We start from the raw sequence: 27119 nt of genomic DNA, 5'->3' as shown, positions 1-27119 counted from the left end.
CCTGCTGATTATTCTGTTGCAGCAGAAGCAGTCGTGCTGTTCAAGACTGGAGTTGATGTCAATTGTGAAAATCAGTGTCCATTGTCCACTGTTCCTTTAGTGTGGTGATGCATGATAATTCCTTGGGGAGATCTTTGCCTTATAACATTGGTAGCCTCTGTTTGATTAGTATGTGGCGGACCAAATCTGGAGGATAAAATCTAACTTTGAGAAATCTGTACATCATCGGAGCTTTCGGCCATAAGGTTTGGCAAAAGGAATAGACTCATGTTTTTATATTTAGTTATGGCTATCATCATCGACATAGTCTTTCTAAAAATAAAATTCCTATTGAATTGAACGAACTGATTTGATTAAAAATTTGAAGGATTCTGAACCACTGTAATGCTGATACATATCGGCTGCCCATATTTGCGCACACATATGGAGAATAAAAAGGAAATCAATACCCACTGGGAATAGTTTTTATTTTTGCTTTTGCATTCACTTTCTTTTTTCCATATATGATCGCTGATGACTTTTAGAATGCACCTGGTTCCCACGTCCACCTGTACCTCCAAGTATTTTGAAAGCCCCTTGCTCACGGCACTGACCTCCCTGGTAACAAATGCATGGTTATAGTGGTTTAGCAAATACCATTATTAAATGCGAGATGAGAAATAGAAAATCTCATTTGCATCACCATCTTGACGCTCTATTTTATTTTTTCGATGCCGGATCTCGCCGCGCTTTCGTAATTTTAACCCGCGGTTATGATGCCATACGTCGTAATGCGGCAGCAGATGGGAACAGCTGTTTTGTGATAAACTGTGTCCCATCGCATTAGCCCGTTCGGCATTAATGGAAATTTGTCCCCCTTAAACTAGCCACGGATGCTGCGTGAGATAGATATGGCTGCTCGGAGCGCCTCGCTTCCGCAAACAGAGGGGAAGGTCGTTTTGCTTCCGACGGGGACCGGCAGCCGAAATGACTTTAAGCACCATTGCTTTTTTCGTCACGCTTTCCTCGCCCAGCCTTTCTGGGTTTCACCGGTATAGGATAAGTGATGCTTTAAATTCGTACAAGCATATTAGGTGCTGGGCGCTTATAGATTTCTCTCATTATTATTTCTCTCTCTCTCTTTCTCTCACATCTTGTTATTTTATTGAACTTTCATTCTTATTGCTGCCTTTTCGCCACACTATTTTTGGAGAAGGAGACTGAGGACTGGGACTTTGGAATTTCTGTTTCCAGCCCTGCACACCCAGAATGGTGGCAGGTGCAAGTGAAAGCTGAAGGCAGTGTTTTGTTCATCATAAAGATTGAGAGAGGTCTCCGTAACACAGTACTATGGACCGCAGCCTAAAGCACTAATGTGCAGCGCTCTTTCAAAAGGATGTCTTTGTATTAAGCAAGGTTTTAAAAATGATCACACCACAGTGGAAGGATCAAGCCCAAAACCAAGAGGGGGTGTTTTTGATGTTGTTCTGCGCAACATTCAAAAAGTATCTCTCGAATGAAGATCATCGCTCGTCAAACTCTAATCATTGAGATTTCACCTTATTTTGAGCATCGCTTATTTTATATTTCTTTTTCATGATATCATGATATGATGAAAACATGATATTTTCATGATAAAAATCATGATAAATAACATTTTATATTTCTGCCAAAATCAGTTTTTTTTTAGACTCTTTTCATGAGATGTATTTTGTGGCCACATATATTTATGTATGAATGAGAGAAAGAAGGCACTGTGATGAAGGACACTCGAGTTGGGCAAAAATATTGAGAAAGGCAAGGGGGAGAGGGAGGAAGAGGAGGAAAATGAGGAGGAGAAAGGAAACAGGGGTGGGGAGGGGGGGGAGGTGTGGAGTGGAGGGAGGAACTGAGATGTTCATTGGAAGATGTCACAAAGACTACTATGCTTTGTCCATGTAGTATGTAGATTCCCCCTTTGTGCGTACTGCAATGATTCGGTTGCAAAGCCATTGTTCGTCACAGCACACAAATGGCACTTACGAGCAGATTTTTATGCTCGTTCTTTCGAGAAAGACTAAAATACATCGACATTCTTTGCTCATGTATATTTAATTTATTGGTGGTGTTGTACATTGCCTGTTCCACAGTAAATTGTCAGTGCGCCTGCTGCTTGCAGATAAAACAACAACAACAAAAAACTTCGCTTTTGTTTTTTTTTTTCAATTATCTGATTTCTTATCCCCAACACACCGGCATAATCGAATTTTTTTTTTTTTACTGTTCTTCAAAACCTGCAAACTTTTTGATCACCCATCGTATACTCTTGATTTATGAGCGCCATGCTGGCGCGTAGGCAAGTGCTTTTCATCAAATTGTTTCCTTTATTTTGTATCTTAAATAAAACACGTTCTTTAATGTCCGACCTTTGGCTTGGCAGGATAGCCTGAAGGTACCTGTACACACCTTTGAGCTGTCTAGCCTGAGTTTGAATCTCAATCCAGCTATAAACTCTCACCAAAGTGTTTCTCATGCAGGGCGAGCCATCATTGTGTTCCCCTTTGTCTATCGGACGATTGTTTAGCCAAAGGACCCTTCTCACATCACTGGTTGTTGGTGAACGTTGAAGAACCCGCTCTGTGTTTCATGAATTATTATTGCAGGAATGCTGAAGAAATTGCAATTCTTGCCCAAATCACCTTTTTTGTAAGCAAAATTGAACCTCGTGGAAGACCGAGAACACAGAATACAACAGAAAGAACACAGTTGAAAGCAGGGAACGTACACCAACAGCAGGATAGAGGAACACTCGCATGAAAAATGGTCGTGGGGAAGAATGATAACAAGGGGATGGGTGGGAAATGACGACATGGGCTGAATAAGCTGGATACAGGCTCACACGCAGGAAGAAGAGGACTGAAAGATGAGGAAGCGGAAAAACCGGAAATGAAACTGCAATTGAAAACAAAAAATCCAACAGGAGAGTGTGGGAGAGGAGAGAAAGCAGAATAATCAGGAAAGATAGGGTTGTGCTTGGGGAGGGTTAATGAGGGTAGAAAAGATGATGAGTATGGGTGGGGGATGACCTGAGGTGGTGGGAAGCAGCTGTCTTGAGCCCTGGAAGGAAGAATTGGATTGAACAGACTGATGAAGTTGTGTTCCACAGCTGAGAGAAAGGAGGAACAAATGAGTGGAAGTGAGTGTGAATTTTGGGAGTTCACCAGATGTGCATTCCTGGAAGACCATGTGGAAAGGGCAAGAGGGTGCAAGACCAGAGAGAGAGAGAGTAGAAGGCAGAGAGGCCACCGCCGACTTGTCCCACAATGCAGGAGTAACTGACCCAGAGATTCAGCTGTGTCATCAATGATAAATCGATAAATAACATTTCTGAGGTTAAAATGAAGCAACACTCAACCATGACCCAATCAACCTTGACCTTCAGTCGAATGACAGGCCTTGACAAGCTTTTTCGTTCGAGGCTTTGGACAAAAACTTTCTCTGGCCATCCCTGTAAGAATATGGGAATAATTGGAGCTGATTCCTTATTGGTAATGTCAAACGATAATCTTGTGGTCGCTCCACTTGATAGAAATCCTTCATTTAATGACATTCTTTTTCTGGTATTTGTTACGTAGCATAATGTCGACTGGTGTTTGGTAATTTGCCCGAAAAGAGATGGATGGACCAATGGCTAGACATGGAATCTTACTATATTAAATAAGGAAGTTTTCTATATGTGTGTATGTCTGAAAATCGTAGAAAAAAAAAAAACAGGGGTGGGACGACCTCCACCAAAATTTGCATATGTGCTGGTAGTACACCCAGGATCAGGTCATGGGCACAAACTGCACCCGCTCACAGGGGGTGGGGGTGGGGAGACCACTTACGATTTTCAAATGTACATGTGCCGCAGTGCAAGTGGTTTACTGACCCCTGTTGCAGACGGGGGATAATTATTAGCCACGGCACAAAATATATTTTACCCACCTCCCCCGCTATCCCCACAAGCCTCCTCTCCCACTCCGTCCCCCAGGCTGCTCCCGAAGGGAGTGGGTGTTTCGAGTGCGTATTAAATGGCACTGTGACATTAAAAAAAAAATTTGAAACCTCTTATTTTATGAAGTTAGGGCTCATGGAATGATGGGGACAGTCATAAAACCGACACCAGTACAAATCGGGCTGAAACCCTGAGTCTTTCAATGAAGTTAGTGGCTCTGAGCACTTTGCGTACTTGTGCATGAATTCTGAAGTTGTGTTGGGCACTTGTGATTCCCTGTTAATGTTAACAAGTAATACCATTCTAAAGATTGTTTATATATGATGATGTAATTGGTGCCGACAACTCAGAGTTAACCGAAACCACCACAGTGTTTTACGTGTTTATGACAGATTTGTGCAACAAACTTGTGATAATCTAACGATTCCTATTTTCTCTTTTTGGGAATCTATACACTGCTGATGTCACACGTGGCCATGCATGGAGTTAGCATAATATTTACTGCAAAAAGCTTTGAGTGGCCATTTAATAATGATGGCAAGTGCACGCGGTGTTAATAGAATTGGTGATGATGCTCACCTAATTTTGACACACAGTTGCTAGACAAGTGTTTGACCTTTGATTGAAGAGGTGAAGTGGTGGCGCAGGGATTAATGACGACGTGATGAAGTCACGGAAGGGAGCCGAATTACAGAGCATCCGGTTTGATCCGAGTAAATTTGTTGGGAATGTTAAAATGCTATCATGCACTGTTACTGGGCAGCACTGGTGCATGTTTAGTCCATCGGCCCGAAATGCTGATTCAAACCATTTGTTTTTGTGACGCGTGTTCAGGTGCTTATAGCGTCGAACCTGCCATCGTTTGAGCTGAGGCATAACCAGGTGGAATCCATCTTCCTCTCTGCCATCGACATGTTTGGACATCAGTTCTGCCCAGAAAACCTTCAAGTAAGGAAACGTGAATTATTGTAATATATTAAAAAACAGCCGTTATATACTGATGCCATGATACGAATGGATCTTTTGATGGATAATCCAGTTTTGATGCATAAATTTAATTTGGAATACGAAGCTCCGTTTGAGCCGGTAAGCTGATTAAAAAGATTGATGAATCGCATAATCATAAGAGTCCCGTATAAACGACTTTGTGCAACAACGGCCAGCCACGGAATGTATCGGTTCATTTCAATGAGAGTCATCTGTAAGCGTTTGTATTGCAAATTCGTGCCGATTACAACTGTCACGGAACTTTTTCTTTTTGTAACATTCCTCTCTATCTACGATGTCATTCAGCATGTTGGGTGCATCCATGTTTTGTCGTGCCACATACTCATAGATGTCATCAGACAGTTGCTTCTTTTGTTTTATTATTTTCAAATACTTTTAATGGGTATGCTGTATGTAAGTATTGCCAAAGTAGTCGATGTGTATGGTACTTGTGTATTGGGACTTGAGAGGATGAGCACTCCTTTTTTAAGAGATGTAACTTCTGATGTTTGAAATCCTCACTCTGTCTCTCCGGTTGTATCCCTTCAACTTCGAATGAATACCTGATTGTTCATTCCAGTAGGGGGAGGTGTTCACCCATACTTGAACCTACGAGATTGTTTTACCAACCTGTCGTGTTTATAAATTTATTTTATCCCCCGCTTCTCTCTTCCCAACTCCCTTTAACTTTAGAAACTCATTCTATCCGAGACTTCAATCTTCGATGTTCTCCCGAACTTCTTCTATCACAGCAATCAGATTGTCCGCATGGCAGCCCTGGAGGTGAGATTGTCGGAATTGTAAAAGGTATCTTTTAAATCTATTACCAATTTACTCTCAAGTTAATTGGTTTTTTTTTTTCTGTTTTTAAATTGTTTTTGATTGTTTTCGTTTTGTGTGACAAAAGTATTTCAATTTGTTCACAGGCATCTGTTATTAATCCTGATGGTGAAAATTGCCATCCCCAATGTTTGTCCTGAAAACTGAAATGACATTGTTAAGCAAAAAGCCAAATTGTGTTGAAACTGAAGCCATGAAATTATTATTTTCATTACAGTTTGTCATCCTATGGGCTGGCAGGATAGCCAAAAGGTACTGGTATGTGCACTTGCCTTTGAGCCGTTGAGTCTGGGTTTGAATCACAACCCTGTAGCTATAAACTGTCACTCTGGTGTTGCACGTTAAAGATCTCAGTGTCTTCCGAGAAAAGTAGGTAAATTATTACCGGCACCCTGGCGAAATCCCAAATTCCTGCCACAGTCAATTTCAGTCGAACATCGAGCCTGGCCAGCCAGCTCGTGAAAGACGGACCAAAAACTTTCCCTAGCCTACAACAAATATGGCGTGGGAATATTTGGGGCAGTTATCATAGTAATTTTAATAGTAGTAGTTGTAGTGGTGGTCTAAGAAGTAGTAATAGTAATAGTAAGTTGCTCTCGAGCATTAACCCAAGTTCAACTCACAGATTGGCAAGTGAAAGTACCTCTTTGGTCCAGGTTCAAGATGAATGGTTATGTGCGCTTTATTCACACACGTGGGTGTTGTGTGTTTGAGCTTGTGTTGTGTAAAAAAACGCATTTGTTTTTCCTTCCCCTCACTTTCCATCACCATAAATAACACTCATTCCAACAAACCTCGCCGCTAGATTTCATGGTGCACATGTAAAAAAAAATAGGCGTAAAGCTTGGTTCTTTGTCCGTATGAGACTTTGGGCGGCCGCCCCGATTTGCATGTGGAGCAGCTCATTTGTGACGGTGTGATGGCTGAAGCCCACCAAATGTGTGACTAACATTTTATGGTGAATGCACAGTGCACAGTAATGTACAATTTTGATTAAAAAAAAAATAACAAATTTGAGGAAGCGATTCAATAATAAATAATAATTTAAAAAACAAAGGGCGTCCTGTTTGTATTCTTGCATCGGACAGGAGCCACTCTTTCCTCGGCTTTGCCAAAGCAATTTTCCAAGCTCGCTAATTTGCCAGACAATGGAAGGCTCTGCCCCGGCCATTATTGGAACGGAGTTGAACTTGGACACACTTGATTCACACAGTGCAGCTCCTCTATCAGCCTAACAGATGTCTCCACGTGTTATTCCTCATTATAAAAAAATTATGATTTTATTAATCTGCTTAAAAAGCATGCAGAGAAGAATTTTGCATCAAAATCTGACTTCTCTTTGTTCCCAACCCAAATCGTCTTGCACTTCGTGGAATGTTTTGGTTAGATTGGTTATCGTGTTCAGTCTTCCTGGTTTTGCGCATGACGATGCTTGGAGAGATTATGGATTTGCTATGTTTGCCACATGGTAAGTAGGTCATCAGGAAATAAGGCTATCTATAATTGTGTATCAAAATAATTGATTTGCTTGTGCAGGAGGTTCTTTACAAACTCAAGAGAGACCGTGCAGAGTTACCCCGATCATAAAACTTTGACAATCTTAATTATGCTTACAAAACCGGTGCCCATCAGCATCATTCCCCAAGGAAATTTGGAACTTGGACCCCAAGTTCCATTACTTGGAACCTTAAAGGTCTACTTAAAGCCGTTTTCCTCTGAGCGTTTACAGACCCCGCAAGGCGAGTCCCGATGAGCCGAGGTAGTCAACCCCATATCGAACCCTCACAGGGAGTATTTCGGTGTTTACGATACCCACCTGAAGGACTGAGGTGATCAGGGTACCCACCCACCATTTCTCCAAAAGACAGTGACTAAATGGGACCGCCAGCTTAATGTCCCCTCCAAAGAATGGTGGATCGTTTTTCCAACAATCTGTTTATTTAACACCAGGATAACAACTTGAGTTCCCTTAAATCTCGACTTGGTGTCTTTGAGATTGGAGAATGATTTGGTTCCCCTTTCCTTACTACTTCCTCAAATCACATCGAGCAAATAGCTCTGCTCGTGCTGAAAGTGAGGCTGGCACATGCACTATCATTTCAAGAAGCATTTTTTTTTAAACAACAATACTTATTCATAAAATGCTGCCATTTACATCATTGCTGCTAAAACCTATTCATGTTTTCATTTTTTGTGATCCTGAAGAAAATTACAGGGTGATTGTCACTTCGGTCAGACGCATTAATTTGAAATTATCACAGGCCTTGAAAATTTAATGAGTTTTATGAGAAAACCCAAAAGCAATCTTTTTCTCGAGTTTGTTTCATAATAATTAAAAAAAACTTTGCCAAAGATCCCTGTTAACCCTCCGACACCCACTGACTTGTGTTTGCAGGCTTTTGTCCTCCTCCCCTCATTCTGCTTTTCCCATGAGCTTATATGTCGTTGTATACAGCAAAAAGATGGTTGCTTCATTGTGTTTGTCTCGTCGTGAGTGGCTTGATGCTTCTCGCACTCATTGCTATAGGTATACGTGCGACGGGCGTACATTGCGTACGAGTTGAACAGCTTGCAGCATCAGCAACTGCATGACGGGACGTGTGTTGTGGAGTTCCAGTTCATGCTGCCATCGTCTCACCCAAACAGGTGCACTGAGGGTTTTCCACTCTGGGGGCAGTTAACACCTGCATGGTTTTTGTGCTTGGCATCTGTTGTTTATTTTATGGAGTTAATGGTTGATGAAGGAAGAACTTTCCCATCAGTAGTGCAAGCACGAGTGAGGCACATTAATTGTTTTTAAATTTTTTTTCACTTGTTCAGTCATCATTATGCTTCTTCGGTTTTCTTTTTCTATCAAAGATCCTCTTCTGCTGTATCAGTGATCAACATAGGTGTGATTTTTTTTTTTGCGAAATTTTCTTTTGTACATTTGTACTACTTAAGTACTATTTTCAAAAAAATTTTTTCACAGTACCCTAGCATACAAAATTTTTTTTAATGAAATAAAAATTAATTTGGGATAAGGAGGCCTTCTGTTCATTGTGTTAAGGATTGTTTTGACAAAATGTGAAGTGAGGGAATAAAAAGGAGGGTATGAGGCAGTCGTGGGAGAGGGGAAGTTTTGGGAGGGGATAGGAGTAAAGGCAAGAGAGGAAATGGGCATCGATGTAGCATTTGGGGTTGGGGTCGGGGAGGTGGAAAGATCTGACACATTTGCTTATGTAATAAATAGATGGCTGTTGAATCATTGTATCACTTGAAGCTATTCTTTATGAAGTGGTTTGTTATTGATATCAATTGACTTGCAGTCAATCAACGGTTAGTACTCATTCTATGAGCAAATCAGCCTCAATAAACAAAACAGAGCATTTCACTATGCAGAGCATCACCACGGTACTGTGTGTATAGATTTCAGTACATCTGAGAACCAGTGTGGACTCACTCACTCACTCACTCACTCACTCACATACCGAATGCTTTGGAATCGGGTGTGGGTCAGAGGGAAATGAATGGACAATTAATATGGCTGGTGGCTCTCAAATATATATATATTTTTTGGTGACTCCTTTCGATATCTTTGAAATTATAAATTCAGATTGGATTAAGAATACATTTTTGTGATTTTGCATTTTATTTTAAATACAAATTTCGTAATGCTACGTCTTTGCTGTGCAAAGCTGGGTGTGGGTTATGTAATTTGAAGCACCTTTTAATGTATGGTATCGATTTAGATGACAGTATGTCATCTCTAACTGGGACATGATACACAATCAAGCTATAAAATCAACTTATGATCAATTAGGCATGAAATCTTTGGTTAAATTTCACAACTTTGTCAAACCGTGTCCAAGGTTGGTTAACATGCTCGTCGAGGATGTCGTCGGTGCAGCATTCCTAAAACCCCGGGCGGTGCAGGCAAAGCCACACTCAGGAACCGGCATGGATACCTTGATCCACATTGAAATGGTTAAATTAGATGTAGAAATGCTACGGTTACATCGTACTTCGTCAAACTATGCTTCTGCTCGATTGGGAGCACAATATTACAGTAGGCCACTGGGATTGCTATTTTTAAAGCTGGTTTGCTTGCAGACTCATTGACACACACACACACACACACACAAACACACACACACACACACACACACACACACACACACACGCACACACACGCACACACACGCACACACACACACACACACACACACACACACACACACACACACGCACACACACGCACACACACGCACACACACACACACACACACACACACACACACACACGCTGATTACAATGCCCTCTCATGTTCTTTTGGGAACCGACGAGGCTAATAAAATGATTTATTAGTGTTAGGTGGAAAGATGCTTTTTACAGGTGTGTTCTAACTCCAGTTAACATGCTGTCTCAGCAAAATGAAATCTATTTTAATATCTGTCAAAGCACTTACTGTGTACTTGTGCAGCGATGGTGAAAAGAAAGGGCAGAGGCTAATGTGATGCTAACTGAAGAGGGCTGAAAAGACAGCAAAGGGCTTGTGAGGTTGAAGGTATTGTTGCGGTTCTACGAAACTGGAACTCTCCTGAGGCAATCACACACAACAAATAGCCGTCCTGAGACAGTTATTTCATTCGTATTCATTTTAGATCGCCCTTCCTTTATGTGGAGTGGGTTTATTGGGACATATGCATTGCATGGGCTTTAGGTAGTGTTTTTCTTTCCATTCTTTACCCATCTTTCATTCTTCACATTATTTTTCTTTGCTCTGCATAACCTTTCTTCATGCATGCATGCACACCAGGGACCATAGTAACGGGGGCAGGTCATTTGCATACATTTGCCATTTCCTATTCAAACCGCATGCCATTATCCGACAGACGTTCCACCTCAGACTTCGCCAGACTCAAACCCCAACATTACAACATTTCATGCACCATTAAGATTCTTTTATGAAAATCACCAAACCATCAGACCACAACCCAAACTCGCTTACCTTCGCTATTAACAGCCACAACGAACGACTGACCACCTCCATGACAAATCACCGCACTACAACCACGACACCACACCACTGCTGCCATCGCTCAACCATCGTCACCGCCGTTCACCACCTCCCTACTGATTGGCAGGAGATGGGGGGGAGCCCGACTCATCATAGTAGATAATCGAGTCTAGACGTTCCACTCCTTAGCGACTGCGTTCGCATTGGTCCGTCGACCTCGCCTGGTAATCAAGAGGTTGAAACCACCTCAAAGTTTCTCTCTCTCTGTACTATTCTAATTTCCTTGGGGAATGATGCTGATGGGCACCTGTTTTGTCAGCATAATTAAGATTGTCAAAATTTTAGCATCGGGGTAACTCTGCACGGTCTCTCTTGTGTTTGTCAAGAAGTGCATTTCTTTTGCCGCGCATCGCCAATCCTTGCTTTCCTCTGCTGTACGTATTGTTATGTTTGTGGGGTAGATGAGGAGTTTCATCGTAAAGATAGGACTGTATAGAAAAGCATGGTCTCTGGACGAGCAGAAGACATCTCGATGTAAATTAAGTTGGGAAAACTGTCAGCTTAAGCTGTTACGTGTCACCGCATGGGAGGCGGTGCTGTGTTAATTTGGTAGGGTTTAAGGATAATTTCTCCTATTATGTGATTGCCCCCTGTGACCTTTTCCGATGCTTTTACATTTACAAGACCGGCGATAAAAAGGAATCGTGTGCTTAAAACAACAACAACCGAGCCTAACGTGCCAAGCAGGCAAAAACCCTGCCTCCAGGAATGACAACTAGCAAGCCACACCCCCAGGGTGGATGAAGGATGGGCATGACGTCAGGAGGACGGACGAGAAGAGAGTGTGCGAGGTACGAATTGCAGGCAAAAAGGATCTCATTCACTGGCTTCCCCTCGACACGGCGAAGGAGGCTGCATGATTCTCGTGTTCGTGCTGAGGTGAATTTGTTTGCGCGCTGGAGCAAAACGCTAGGCATTTACTATTCGGCCGAGTCGTGAAGTGTGTACGTTTCTGAGGAGGGAAGAAGAGCGTGCCTCGCGGCCTAATCACAGGGCCTCAGAAATCGTCTCGTCATATGGTTGAGGAGGAAGGAGGGCGATCGTGGTGAACGGACCTGGTGCAAGAGAGGATTGGCTGGCATATTCGCTCATGAAAAGAAGCTGCACGGTGGTTTCTGAGCTATGGTGTTGAATACCGCCGCGTGAATACCTCACGTGCGCTTCCTGCCCAGAGAGCGGCTCAGCGCCATTTTCGGTGCGGTTTCCCACGCAGGACGACACAATTCGATCATCAAGCTCTAAAGGATCATCTCTGGATGAAGTTAAGTGCCAGAATAAAGGTGGGATTTTTCTTTTGTTTTTCTTTTCCCCTTGTCTGTTTTTGTAACTGTGTGTAGGGACGCCTCGACTTTAGGCTGTAATTTACCTCACATTTTGTTATCATGTTTGATTTATTTCCACTAGTACGTGCCCGTATGTGCGTGCCCGTACGTGCGTGGCCATACGTGCAAAATAAATAAAGAAATAAATGTGACGTCAATCGTGACGTCATAGCACCGTGTCCTGTCATTGGTTTGGTAAATAAATGGCCATAACTTGGGAACCACTTGTCCGATTAATATCAAACCTTGAAAAGGCACACACTCAGGTCCCCAGCAATATTCCTGGCAAGTTTCAATTAGAACGGACCAGTGGTTGTCGAGAAACAAGCGGTCACACACACACACACACACACACACACACACACACACACACACACACACACACACACACACACACACACACACACACACACACACACACACATTTCTGGAATTATAGATGGATAAAAAAATGACCGTTTTTACAGCCATTTTTCCCTGCTGTGCAGGGGTTTGGCTTTTTGTGAGGCAATGTTTTATGGCCGGATGCCCTTCCTGACGCCAACCCTGGTCGCCTCTTACGACACACAGGGATATGGTACACCTATTCTAACCGGGACCAGTACACTGGCACTCATTTCGCCGACCTCGGAAGGATGACAGGCTGAGTCAACCCCCTGGTGTTAATTCAGCAGCCAACGGGGCTTGAACTCAGGACACTGGGATCCCAAGCCGCCACCCTAACCACTAAGCCAACACCAGGCTGGAATTATAGATGGATAATTATGAATAATTGATTTACGTGCATGAGTAGATTACCTGTCCCATGGAAGGGTGGCATAGTGGTGGTGGTGGTCTGCTCTGTGGTAGGCACGTGATAGCACTGGCCCAATCATGTTCGGTGATGTACCTCGAGCTGCATAGCTAATACTCGGCGGCCTCGGCTTCACTTCTTAATCCCCCAATTTTTGCTCATTCACTCATGTTAGCGAGTTATAAAGTATAGCGATCCAGAGTCATGTATACTAAGTACAATATAGCTGAGTCTCGTGCACTGTTGATACTTCGTCTAGGAGGAGATAATAATGCTTGTAAACACTTAGCTCCATTATAGTATTGATTAAATTTATTACAGATTGCTTGTGTCTGTCTATTCATTGTGGGTTCAAGTATAAGCCCTTGTCCTCCGTCCTGGTGATTGCATCTGGTATGTGCTTTGCTGCCCTTCTGTACCGCATCCGCTATAATTGCCAAGGATCACTTGTTCGCCTCCAAGGTGGAACTGTTTGGCTATTCGTCCAGGTTGGTCTTAACCCCCCCCCCCCCCGAACATGACAGTAGTTTCATGTATTAAATCCCTTGCTTATTGTGCCCCATACCTTTTCTTGCCCCTGCTATAAATAAAATGCTCTTATTGTGAATGCAGCCAGTTCGTCACGTTTTTTCCTCCATTAGTCCAGCATAGTCCATACGTAGTGTTAACCAGGAAGTTCTACCCCACATGATTTGCTCTGTTAGCCGATGCGTACTTGGCAGCTGCGCTCGGCTGCATCCAATCAGGTACTATTAAGACAAGTATGCATTGAGGGCACGAGCCCCCCTTGATACTGTCGTCCAAAGGTAAGGTAACTACGCAAAGTAGTAACACCCTGCTTAGGATTGGCGGTACCAATCGGCATTTGTGGTTGCTTAACAACCCACTGGGCAGCGGAGTTATCTGCGGCTGGTGGCCTCGGGACCAGAAGCTTCCCCTCGTGGTGAACCTCGAATCCCGGGCCATAACAGTATTAACAAAACTTGTGGTTATAATGCTTCTGAAGAGGATAGCCAAAATATCTCCGAAAGATTATTCTAGATTTCTCCCAAAGCTGGGATCAAGTTTCGGTGATATGAGTCTTCATGTCCACATCTTTACTCATTGTTCCTTTCCAAACAATGGGGTAAGTGGCTCTGTCAATGCTACCGTACTTTGTTTACACTCATTCAGAACTCGTTTTGCGCCGCTTGTGCAGAATGGTGTGCTCTGGAGGAAGGTTTGATCCATTTATTGCAATTATTTAAAACACTTCAACTATGATGGATCTTTAGATTTACAAATGCAAGTTATGTCGAATGTTTAAATTAAGATTCCTGAGTCAACCATTGAAAAAAGGAGATGAAGAGAGGATGGTAGGAGAGAGAAAGGAGTGTAAGAAATTGTGTTGGAGGAGCGTGGAGGGAAGGGACAGGACATGTGATCTTGGGAACATGTGGATGGGGGTCAAAGAATCCACCATATTGGCATACATATTAATGGATGGCGTTCTGACATTGCACTTTGCTCCTTTGGTCATACAATGTTACTATCTGCCTGCATTCCGTACTCGGTCATCGATTAGCAACACCTGAGAAAAACTGCCACCCAACCTTGTGGGGAGTGTCTCCATCAATTAAAGGCTCCACTAAACTGAGCAAGTCCCAAGTCATCACGTGTTTCCTATCTTGCATTTATTTCCGACTTGGATGAGTCATTGAGACACGGTTTGAAAACTTTGATGAATGACCTAAGCTTTACTAAGATGGTCTTATTATGCTTCTTCTTATTATTTTTTTTCTCTGCTTTTTTGTTTCTCTGCTCTTATTTACAAATAATCATCATTTCATCGTTTTGGTTTATTGATAACTTCAAACACTGGAGAAAGGCAGTCTGAAGTTGGGGTTGGGGTCAGGGTTGGAGTGGAGACATGTCTTATGCATAATGCTTTGACAATGTTGTTCTTGCAACGGAGATGAAGCTTTATCTCTTCATGTCCACAAATTGAAATGTCATTCGGCAATTTATATATCTGCCTGTTATTAAGCAATTATAATCTGTACAATACATCCATAAGCAGATATGTCGAATGCAAACTAGGTGAACACGGAGGTAATATCATGATGGTGTTCAAAATAGGCCTGGTGTTGGGTTTGTAAAACATTTGAGGTTGCCTAATTTCCGAGGATTGAATCGATTGCACATGCAATGCGAATATGAACTCGTAGAATGATTTAAACTGAAGGTAGCAGTGGTAAGGTCCTTGGTTGAAGCTTCTGGGTTGGTCGGAGGTTGGTTTGGAGATACGCACACTCCCTTCTATGCTGGCAAGTCTGGGCTTGAATCTCAACCCAGCTATAAACTTATCATCACGATATTTCACAGGCGTGGTGATTCATCAATGTTTGTGCCATCCCTCGGATGGACGTTAAACGGGCGTCCCATCTGCCGGCATCAGTTGATGGACATTAAGGAATCCACGGTGTCCTTCCTGAAGAGTAGGTGAGGTATCACCGGCACGATGGCCAAAAAAATTGCCAAATTCCTTCCCTAACCTCACTTTCTCCCTGTCCCAAGGGAATGGAGTGCAAAAGGGTCAACTCTCAAGTCACTATGCCCCTCAGCTAAGTACATGAATTAATAGTAGTCGTAGTAGTAGTAGTAGTAGTAGTAGTAGTAGTAGTAGTAGTAGTAGTAAACTGAGCTGGTCTCGTGGGGTCGCCATGTCATTTTGGGATTTCAGTAAAAACCTGGCTGGCTCACGAATGACCTGCAGGGAGGGGGTATGACGGCTGATGGCTTAATGGTTCGGGTGGTGGGCTTGGGATCTTAGGGTCCTGAGTTCAAATCCCACTCAGCCATTGAATTTATACCAGGTGGGGTTCAATCAGCCTGTCATTCTTCCGAGGTTGGCAAAATGAGTACCTGCTTGCTGGGATGATCAAGCCATGCGAGTATCCTGTGTCGGAGTGGCGACCCGTCCAGGATTGTGCCCAATAGCCCAGTAGACTGCTTCGGCAGCACCGATGCTCTGTACAGAGTATGGTCCCAATGGATGGATAGATGGAGGGGTGATCTGCCTGTACTGTCTGGTGTGGGTTGTTTTTTTTTGTTTGGTTTTTCATATACAATGTCAAGGCTCGTATAAGAGCTAACACACAAAACGTAGAACAAGGAGAGCAGGAGACAAGAGGCTCGGTAGCGGGAAGCACAAAACAGTGGAGAATGGACACATGAGATCTGTGGAAGAGAGAGGGATGGGGTGGGGTACATGGGGTAAACAAGATGGACACTACAGGGACTTTCAGGAAGGAAAGCAGGGAATATGAAGGAGGGGGGGTTTGGGGTTTATTGACAGGGGTAGAAAAGATCGTGGCTTTGGATTGGGGAAGATAAGAGATGGTGGTGAACAGTTATTTTGAAGACCTGGAGGGAAGAGCGGGATTGAAGGGTGTGTGGGAGTTTATTCCATTGGCGGGGAAAAAAAGAGGAATGAAAGAGTGAAGGTGAGCAGTGATTCTTTATTTTGGTAGTTTAACCAGAAGGGGGTTGCTGGCGGACCTTGAGCGCCCTGCGGAAATATGTGTGGGGCAGATAGCAGAGAGAGCAGGGGGGGGGAGGGGGGAGGCGAGGCTGGAGAGGAGATGGTAGAAGACAGAAAGACCACCGAGCTGCCTGCGGTGAGAGAGTGAGAGACTCAAAGACTCAGCCTCATCGTGGGAGATACCAATGATCCTAAATGCCTTGGTTTCCACAGCGTGAAGCCGAGAAAGGTGAGAGGTGGGAGCACCAGCCCAGAGCGGAGAGCTGTACTCCATCAGGCTGCGGATTAAAGCTTTGTATGTGGTCAGGAGCTCAGGTATGCCAAGGACGGACTTTGCACGACAGCGGATGCCCAGACAGAGGCCAGCTAGGAGATGTGGCTTTCCCTGGAAAGATCATGGCAGTGAGTGAGGCCCAAAAGTTTGAATGAAAGGACTTCTTCAAGAGGATTGTTAAGAAAGTAGGTGGGGGTTTTTTTCCAAACTGTCCTTTTGGAGAGACATCGCGAAAGAGTGAGATTTGTCAGGATTGAAAGACATGTTCTACGTGTTGGACCAGTTTGTGATCGTTTCCAGATCTGCTGAGAGTGAAGAGGCTGCTGCTTGTTGATCTGACGGATGACAGATGATACGGCAGAGGGTGGAGTTATCAGCAAAAGGTGGTATGGCAGAGGTTTGAATGTTGCCGGCACCGAAAGTCCACAAATTGTAGGTGGCACTTAATGCCTTCAGGTAAACTGGGAATGGGCATTCAAATGCTATCTCGGAAAAGGCAGCATCACTCAAAATACCCTTAACTGAATAATAATAAAGAAATACTAATAGTACTGAATTTGTCAAACATTATTGGAAAAGATTTGCTGCTGAAACAATTTAGTTTTTCCACCATTTCACTGTGAATTCCTGAAATCTTTTGGCACATATGACCGAATTGGTCTAAACGACCAGGTTGTTTGTGTTGCTGATACCGATTTTAAATCCCAGGGACCATCTGTGATGAGACGTCGGGTTTCTCACATCTTTTCGTGCATTGCTCTTTTCTCCCTTTTGTTTTTTTTTTTTTCATTTTTGTGCGTCTCGCTGTCTTTACCTTCCAATATGGTAACCAAGTGTATCCAATCTGTCACATGGAAGCTTTACACATTACATTGAGCACCACGGCGAGCTCATGAGTTTCCACCGACCAAGGCCCCTTCAGACAGATCCACACGTGACATCCCTCGACGGAGCCTTGTCCATTAGCGCGTGGATGGGCCAGGCGGGCTCTTTTAATTATTGCCCGATGATTCATGTGCGTCCGTGTAGAGACCCCTGGGATTTTTTGCTTGGAGGGTGTCGTCAGACCTTTGGCTTTCCCATGCTCTGTGCCACCATTGCCTCGCATATAATAAATGGTCCATTTTTTTTTTTCTTCTGTGATTTTGTCAAATGTGATGTTGCAACTTTGGTTTTCAAAAGCAGCTCAAAAACAGCAACAATAATGGTACAAAACATTGTACATGACATTGTCATTTGCACTACTGTTGTATTTTTTACCTCCGCCACCGAAGGTAGACGGAGGTTATGTTTTCACCCCTGTCTGTCTGTTCGCCTTTCTGTTTGTCTGTTGATATTTTGTGATGATAATTATCATGGTGAGACTGATAATCGCAAAACTTCGCTGGGAGAGAGAGAGGACTTGGGCACCAAACGGGGTCAAGGTACTCAAAGATGGGTCGAACAACAGCACGGTTAAGCTTAACGAGCGTCTGAGCATATTTACAATTAACAAGTGTTCTGATAAACCCAGTCGTTCAGGTTGCTTTTGAGACAACTGTGTTAACATGGAGCTTCCAAGTAAGATCCTTGGAAATTGACATGCCCAGATATTTGTAATGGTCCGTGATTTCTAAGAGTTTGCGAACCAACCGTGTCAGCTCGTTTGGGTGGGTTTCTGTAACGAATGAGGGTCATCAAGTGGCATTTATCAACATTGAGTTTCATGTTAAAGTACCGACACTCTTGATTTATACATAATTAGTCGATGCATTTTGGGGGAACATCCCACATCCAGGTCTGTGTGGATTGTACAGAGCAACACATTTTATGTTTAATATTCAAGCAAAAAGGTGGGAAGGGGTGGGGGGCTGGGGGGGACAATCGATATGTTATCCCCACTAGTCAAAAAAGTGGGGAGGGGCGGACATGCCCCCCCACCCAACTCATCGACACCGATGCTTGTGCGGCATATGAATCTTGTGCAGAAGAAGGTTTGTATCTGACAGCTTGGGAGCTAACATTCTATCTGCCTCTCTGTGGTTCCTTGAATTACCTGTCTAATAAATACTTAGATGGAATTTATCTTTCGGTTGCATCATTCCTGGATGTGCGATTGTGCTGCTAATGCAGTACCTCTTGGGGTTCAACCCCCACCTCCTTTTCCCCAGAGATCAGGGCAACGATGAACAATTTGGCCATGGTCCTGGAGTAAAAGGGCCTACTGTTTTCCTTCATAAGCTACCGTTGAAATATTTAACGTCCACCAGCAAATTCTGTCAGGGAGGGCAAACAACAAAAATAATTCTCCTGTGACGGATTGCCCACTCATTGATGCATTGACCTGCCGACAAAGGCACCAAGATGACAGCTCATGGTTGGGTTGGGAATCGAACCGAGGCGAGATGACTCGAATGGCAGTACGTGACCTCATCTCGCCGATGCTTTGATAATGCTACGTGCTGAAGGACTGTCCAGGAAACGGTAGCTCCTGGATTTATGGCAAGCATTGGTTCAGAACTACAGTATTCATTTATTTGCAAATGTCATTTTTTAATATTTTTTTGAATGAATTAACCATTGTGCTTCATTGATAAATTATCCACTTTTGTCAAATATTGCAGGATACAATTTTAATTATTTTAAGTGCTGTGCGAAAATGCCACATTGTGGTCGCTGCTGAGGATTATTATTATTATTATTTTTTTTTTACATAATTTCTGTCAGATACACTTATAATATTGTTCCAACTGTTATTATGCTCTTTGTTATGGGGAAATCAAGGGCGCATGATTGGGAATACAATTACCGACGTACCTCTTTGAGATTCCCAATCTGTTGCAGCATGCCCGCTTGTGCTTGTGCTTGTGCTTGGAGATTAACAAATGGCGTCTCAGCACCCACAATCAATCTTACTAAATTCCTATAATGATTTATTCTAATCCATTAAAACCAGGCCAAAGGTTAGCTTCCGTGTTGCTAACACAAACAGACGTGTTGGTCGCCTGCCCCTCTCTCATTATCTGATGATGAATTTTGTACCTTTAATCACAGAGCACTCACTACATGGTGTTATTCAAGGGAATGTTTTTGGGAGAGAAGGGCTTTGGCAAAAATGGTACATTTTGATGAAAAAGGGCATTAAGTAGGGGGTACTGCAGAGATAGAGGGAGAGAGTTTCTTGAGGATGAATTAATTGAAAGGAGGCTATCGTATTGGGGGGTAAAGGGGGAATTGGGGATGATGTACTGGAGGCTTTAGTGGGGATGTAGTTGTTTGGGGAGAAAATGTTGGAAGGAGGGCATTTGCGGGGGTTGGGAGTGGTGTTTTAGTGGAGGGTTTATTGTGAAATGGTAGGTGGTATGTTGGCAGAAACTATATTTTTGAGGTTGGGAGTATGGGGGTGGTGGAGGGTGAGGAGGATGGGGGTTGTGGGGGGATATAATCTTTGTGGATGTCCTTACGAGGTGTTTGACATGCTTTGTTGGTGACTTGGAAGGAGGGTGCTGTCCAGGATGATCATAAAGCATCACATTGGAATTCAGTCACTGAGATTGATGTCAACATTTTCATTAATTTTTGCAATTGATGGATGAATAACACTGCTTTGTGATGCAGATCTCGAATGTCTAATAAGTACTAATGCATGTTCACAATTTTGTGTCAATCAATTGCAGAGGAAGCATTCCTACATTGAACAGGTAATTCTGTTGTTCTGTTCTTTCCTGCCTTGTCATTGTTTTTTTTTTCTTTCTTTCTTTCTGCTTAACCCACTCACGCTTCCCATACATGACATACTAACGATCTGTAATCGCACTTAGTGGATGCATTTGGCACCTGTCAAGGTGCAGCCTGGATGACTCGTCAGTCCTTTAACCAAGCCTGTCAGGAGCAAGATGGAATCCTGGATGCAGCAGGGACTTGCATTGCTGCTCGTAGAGAAGTTCATATCCATGGTGTATTGAAAGATTGTTCATGTTTTAGCTGTGTTTTTGCCAGCGCATCGAAATTTCATTTCCAATCATGATAATAGCAATAATAATAATGAGAGTCAAGTCAATGGCATGCCATCGCAAATCCCAATGCTTCCCACCGAAGGCAAAGTTCAAAGATAGCAAAAGGTTCCACCAGGAATGGCCCAATCGGAAATTTTGAGTAAAACATTTTTCCCGTTTTGACCTCTGTGACCTTAAAGGTCCCCTGACATGCAAAACTTTCTGGTTATTTATACATTAACTTGACCTTCCTGTTGAATAAATCACCCATGTTTTTTTTTAATCAAAAATAGGATAATTAGAGCAATATTTCGATCATTTCTGGAGCTATTCACAACTTGCTATGCCCCGCCCCTAAAAAAAAGTTGACTTCACCGAATCGCAGCGTTGATGTCATATACAGAAACTCGCATAGAGTGGATTGACTCGAGATCTCTAGAGTCTAGACTCTAGACTAGTCCGATAAATTTGTCGTCCGTCCGACTCGGCCGATAAATCCGTCGTCCGTCCGACTCGGCCGATAAATCCGTCGTCCGTCCGAATCGACCGATAAATCCGTCGTCCGTCCGACTCGGCCGATAAATCTGTCGTCCGTCCGACTAGGCCGATAAATCCGTCGTCCGTCCGACTCGGTCGATAAATCCTTCGTCCGACCGACTAGTCCGATAAATCCTTCGTCCGTCCGACTCAGCCGATAAATCTGATGTGCTGTGGCTTTCTTTTATTATTCTCTTTTCTTCATTTTCTTCATTGTTTCTCTCTCTCTCTCTCTCTCTCTCTCTCTCTCTCTCTCTCTCTCTCTCTCTCTCTCTCTCTCTCTCTCTCTCTCTCTCTCTCTCTCTCCTGGTTGCATCATTCGTTGGGACGCGGCTATGCCGCTGATGCAGTGTCCCCCTTACCAGTAAACTGGTGCTCACTTTGCCGACCTTGGAAGGATGACAGGCTGAGTCAACCTCCTGGTGTATTTTAATTCAGCGGCCAACGAGGCTTGAACTCAGGACCCTAGGATCCCAAGCCGCCACCTTAACCACTAAGCCAACACCAGGCTTATTGTTTTCTACTGGCGCTACATGATGACAGTAGGAATAAAATAAATAAAAATGCAACAGAACGTCAGATTTATCGGACTATTCGAGACAATTGTGTCACAAGGTGTGTTCTGCACACAAGTTTTCATCGTATCCGGACAGCGTGATTGCTTCGTTTTATGCGCGGAGAGATACAGCCGATGACATGCGCTGGCCTTGCTTGTGATTCATTCGCCGCGGAGAAACATGTCCGCTGCGCTGCATTGGTCATGTCACCTCACTAAAATATTTCCGATATCGAGCAGTATGCAAGTTGAATTTACATTTTTGAATTACGAATAGGATTTAGTCTTACCACTTGTTATTTCTGAGTCTTCCTTCGATGTTGTCCCGATCATAATGAACGCTGGGAATTTCATCGCCAGTTTCCTCTGCTTGTCCTGCTTCGGGTTCAAACTGGTAAGGCGGTATTTCATTTCCAGCTGCCTGAACTTCACCTCCCACGACTATGTTATCCGACAATTCTCCATCTGATTCAGACCAAAATCCTTCATTTCTCTCACACTCACTGTCATTACCAAACAAATGAAAGTCCGTGTAATCCATTATTCAAAACCAAATGTTCGATTTTTTTAATGTAGAAATGAACGAAGTAGTGGGGTAAATTGGTGACAAATATGGGATCGATCTTGCAAAAGCGGATACCAACATGCCATTTGGCACAAAGTACTATAGGTATGTCTACTTTAATTTTTTAACGAGACCCAAGCTGGCAAGGCCCTTGATTGGCTGTAATTAGGTCATGATCAAAGATGTCTGCCAATCACTATATATACATAAAGTGACAGTGTAAAAAATTTCAATATCAATTATATTTACAAATAATATTAATCAAAACAGTTAAATAATACAAAACAAATCATAAAATATGAATTGTGAAATATAAATATGAATAAAATCTGAATTTTCATATGAAAATATGAAGATAAAATATGAAAAAGGAAAAAAAGTAACGAATTTTTGTTTTTTTTCTCATTATACTCTATCAAAACCATTGATTTCTGAAAAAGTTACCTTAAACATGTGTTTTTCTATTTTATACTTGAATTGTACGAGCTCAACAACAGAAAAATAAGCTAAGACTAGAACGGGCACTCGTCGAGCGCATACCTTCGCCGCAGCCACTAGTTTGAACATGGCATGAGAGTGAAATGAGGAACTAAAATTCCACTAAATCTGCTCGGGAATTTCGCAATTTTAAAGTCCATGATCCGGATTTTGTGAAAGGATTTTGTTATTAAAACTATTATGATTATGACAATTTTAGGTGATTCGTTGTCCCGAGTGCCGAACTCTGTAGCATGTAGGGTCGGATTCGGTCGAATGTCACTGACCACGCAGACACGACCAAGATCAAGTAGATCATGTTTTCAAATCCGAGCGAGGACAAAAACGTCATTTTAATTGGCGTCTAATTAAACAAGAAAGTAAAACTCCTTTTACTAAACCATGAGCGAAGCTATATGAATATCAAACTATACCAAGTCTCCTTAATGAAAATTTGTTGTATTTTACTTAGTAACTAGAAACATATTAACCGTTTTCATCATGAAAAAACGATGTTGACCTTTTTGTGACCTTGACCTTTGATTCAATCGCTCCCAAAATCTAATGGATTTTTCCTTTCATGATGCCAAACAAATCCAAAACAATTAAAGCCTCTCTGCGTTTTGTTTTTTGCGTTAAGTTGTCCACAACGCTTTCCGATATAAATGTGAATTTGTGTGACCCCCTTGACCTTTGACCCCCAACCACTGCCTTGGGTGACAAAAGTACTATACCATGTGTCATATTAGAGGATGGGGAATTTAATTTTGAACATTTTGGAGTTAATTTGCTGTAAATCAAAAGAAAATTGACAATTTAATCGCGAAAAAACGATTTTAACCTTTTTGTGACCTTGACCTTAACCTTTGATCCGATCGCTCTCAAAATCTAATCGATTTGTCCTCTCGTGATGCCAAACACATCCACAAAATTTCATGACAATCTGCGAAGTGGTTTTTGTGTAATGTTGTCCACAACGCTTCCCAATCAAAAACTCCATTTTGGTGACCCCCTTGACCTTTGACTTCCACAGACTAACTCGGGTTGCAAACACTATACCATACGCTATATCAGTGGATCGGGATTTGAATACTGAACATTTTGGACTTAATTTGATGTAAATCGGAACAAAATTGACACTTTAATCGCAAAAAAACGATTTTGACCTTTTTATGACCTTGACCTTTAATCCGATCGCTCCCAAAATCGAATCGATTTGTCCTCTCATGATGTCAAACAAGTCCACAAAATTTCATGACAATCTGCTAAGTGGTTTTTGCATAATGTTGTCCACGACGCTGCCCAATGAAAAATGCTTTGTGGTGACCCCCTTGACCTTTGACCTCCAACCGCCAACTCGGGTTACAACAACACCACATAATATGTTATATTTGAGGATAGGGCATTGAATGCTGATCATTTTGGCATTAGTTTGATGTAAATTGGAATAAAATTGACTGTGTTATCGCGAAAATAAAAATGTTTGACCTTTTTGTGACCTTGACCTTGACCTTTGATCCGATCGCTCCAAAAATCTACTCGATTTGTCTTTTCATGACAACAAACCTTCCCACACAATTTCAAGCTAATCCGCTGTAAAGTTTTTGTATAAAGTGATCCAAAACATTGTTAATACCATTTTTGGTGACCCCCTTGACCTTTGACCCCCAACCGCTACCTAGGGTAATTACGCCACACTTTCATGTGGCATAGCCTAGAAAGTAGAATTGAGTAATGAACATTTTGGTGTTGGTTTTATCTCGTTCGGATAAAAATTGACCGCGTTATGACGAACAAACGATTCTGACCTTTTCGTGACCGTGACCTTGACCTTTAATCCGATTGCTCCCAAAAGCTTCGCCTGGCGTCTTTGAGTAACTGCACATCATCTCTGAAAATTTCATGCAAATCGGTGCAGCAGTTTTTGTGCAATGTTGTCCGCACACATATTTACCAATAAATAAATACACAGGGGTCAATACAATACCTTCGTCAAACGAAGTTTGCGAAGGTAATAATTAACTTCTAAAGTTAGAAGAAGTTACTAAAACAATAGCATTATTGGGAGCCTCCTGGAAGGGGATTCCCGAGGGATGCCCCTGGGAATCCCGGGAATTCCCGGGGAAATCCCACTGGCTCAGAAACCTCATGGTGCTCTCAGAGAGGACTTGTAAAGAAAAAAATAAGGTAAGATTTTGGCTTGATTTACTTTTATAGCTATTCAATGTATAATTTTAGTATTGTAGAAAGGCAATAAATCATAGGTTCCGATATATAGCATTTTTACAGCGCGTGCACTGTATACAATTGTACCGAGTTTGAAATGTCCCCGGTGTCTACCACGTCTCCGGTGTTCCCCCCCCCCCCACGTGCCTCAAGACAGCCAATGACGGCGGTCCGGTAGGTGGCAGTGCGTAACCGAGATGGAAATGGCGACAATTGATGGAAGTACCCGAGTATCTCTTCTTCTTCTTTCGGCTGCTCCCATTAGGGGTCGCCACAGCGGATCATCTGTATGATCCGCATAGTGATTTGGCACATGTTTTACGCCGAATGCCCTTCCTGACGCAACCCTGGTCGCCTCTTACGACACAGGGATATGGTACACCTATTTTAACCGGGGTATACACTGGCCCAGTCCACTAGTACTTGTTTTGCCCACCTCGGAAGGATGACATGCTGAGTCAACCCCCTGGTGTATTAATTCAATGGCCCAACGGGGCTTGAACTCAGGACCTTTTGGATCCCATGCCACTGTCCAACCACTGCGCCAACACCAGGCTGGAAATACCCGAGTATGTCAATGGAAATTTGTGAAACTAATGTTATATATATGTGAAAACCATTTAATTTATTGCTTGACGGAAAAAAGTGACCAGTACCAAACATATGTCCAAGAGAGACTTGAAAAGAGAAAAGTGTCTATCCATGATGTCATTCGCAAGAACAAGCTCCATCTTTTCCATCAACCAAATTCTCGCTCAACAGGAAATGCAAAGCAGAAAGTATCAGCTTTGACTCAGGATTGTCATTTATTTTCTCACTTATTCATTGCATGACATATTCGGGAAGGGGACCTGGAAGATTTCTTTAGCCATGAGAACCATTCATACCCCCCATCCCTTTCAGAATTTGGAAAATGAAGGAAAGGGACTAAATCAGAAATCATGGAGTGCCTAAAAGAATGTGGATCTCCAGAGTATGCTGAGCCAGATTATACAGCTGTACTCATTGATGGACCAGCTGTTGTTCACATGGCAGCACCTGGAAAGGCAGTTGATTTTTCACTATACAGCAAAGATGTCTTTAAACCAGCAATTATGAGCAATTCCAGGAAGGCATCAAGAATAGATGTGGTATTTGACCAATACTTCCCAAACAGCTTAAAGGAATCTTGCAGAGAGAGAGAGAGAGAGAGAGAGAGAGAGAGAGAGAGAGAGAGAGAGAGAGAGAGAGAGAGATGGAGAATTGGTAAAAAGGTCAAGGTGACCCCCTCAACAAGAATTCCTAAGAATTGGACCAACTTCCTCAAAGTGGACGATAACAAAGAGGAATTATTCAAACTTCTTGCAGAGGATTTGATGAAGGACCAAGATGAAACCAAAACAGTTGTGGTGACACATTTGGACACCGTGAAGTCATCATCTGGTATGTTTGAGGCAGAGTAGTTGTCTCCTTGTGGACATGAGGAAGCAGTCTCGCGTTTACTTCTGCATGCCAAACATGCTGTTCGTGAAGGACACCGCAAAATACTCATAAGGACTGTCGATTCTGATGTTGTTATCATAGCCATCTTGGCCTATCATCAAATTAGTGTTGAAGAATTATGGATAGCATTTGGAGTGGGCAGAAATAAATGCTACATCCCTATCCATCAGTATGCCAGAAGTTTGGGACCACAGACATGTTCAGCTCTGCCTTACTGGCATGCCTATACTGGCTGTGATACAGTTTCAGCATTTGCAGGGCATGGCAAGAAATCTGCCTGGAAGGTGTGGAAGGCATTCCCTGAAATCACTGACACATTTGTCAGTCTCTCCATGAATCCTTCTGAAATAACAGAGTCAAATGGCACATCTGGAGAGGTACACAGTCCTCTTGTATGACAGGACAAGTTCATGTACTGACATCAATCAATGCCGACAAATGCTTTTCACCAAGAGAAGTCGGCAAATCGAAAATATCCCTCCCACAAAAGCAGCATTAGAAGAACGCTGCAAAAGGGCAGCTTTGCAAGCAGGACACATTTGGGGGCA

At 42.8% G+C, this 27119-nt stretch overlaps 1 protein-coding gene across 3 annotated transcripts in view; it reads left to right on the top strand.

The window, feature by feature from the left end:
* ACACA (acetyl-CoA carboxylase alpha) overlaps window positions 1-27119 on the top strand; it is a 355968-nt gene that overhangs the window by 166312 nt on the left and 162537 nt on the right. For 2 of the 3 annotated variants that reach the window (XM_085879257.1, XM_085879259.1), the window contains exons 26-29: window positions 4790-4903; window positions 5636-5725; window positions 8310-8428; window positions 20411-20434. In XM_085879257.1, coding sequence (XP_085735383.1) covers window positions 4790-4903; window positions 5636-5725; window positions 8310-8428; window positions 20411-20434 — 347 coding nt within the window. The remainder of the gene's footprint in view (window positions 1-4789; window positions 4904-5635; window positions 5726-8309; window positions 8429-20410; window positions 20435-27119) is intronic. The other variant, XM_085879260.1, reaches the window with a different exon arrangement.

This window comes from Eptatretus burgeri, chromosome 4 (assembly GCF_056783735.1).
Source record: "Eptatretus burgeri isolate ZD-2024b chromosome 4, Ebu_testis_v1, whole genome shotgun sequence".
Taxonomy (NCBI): Eukaryota; Metazoa; Chordata; class Myxini; order Myxiniformes; family Myxinidae; genus Eptatretus; species Eptatretus burgeri.
Note: the sequence above shows the minus strand (reverse complement) of the source record. Positions and strands in the feature narration are given on the sequence as shown.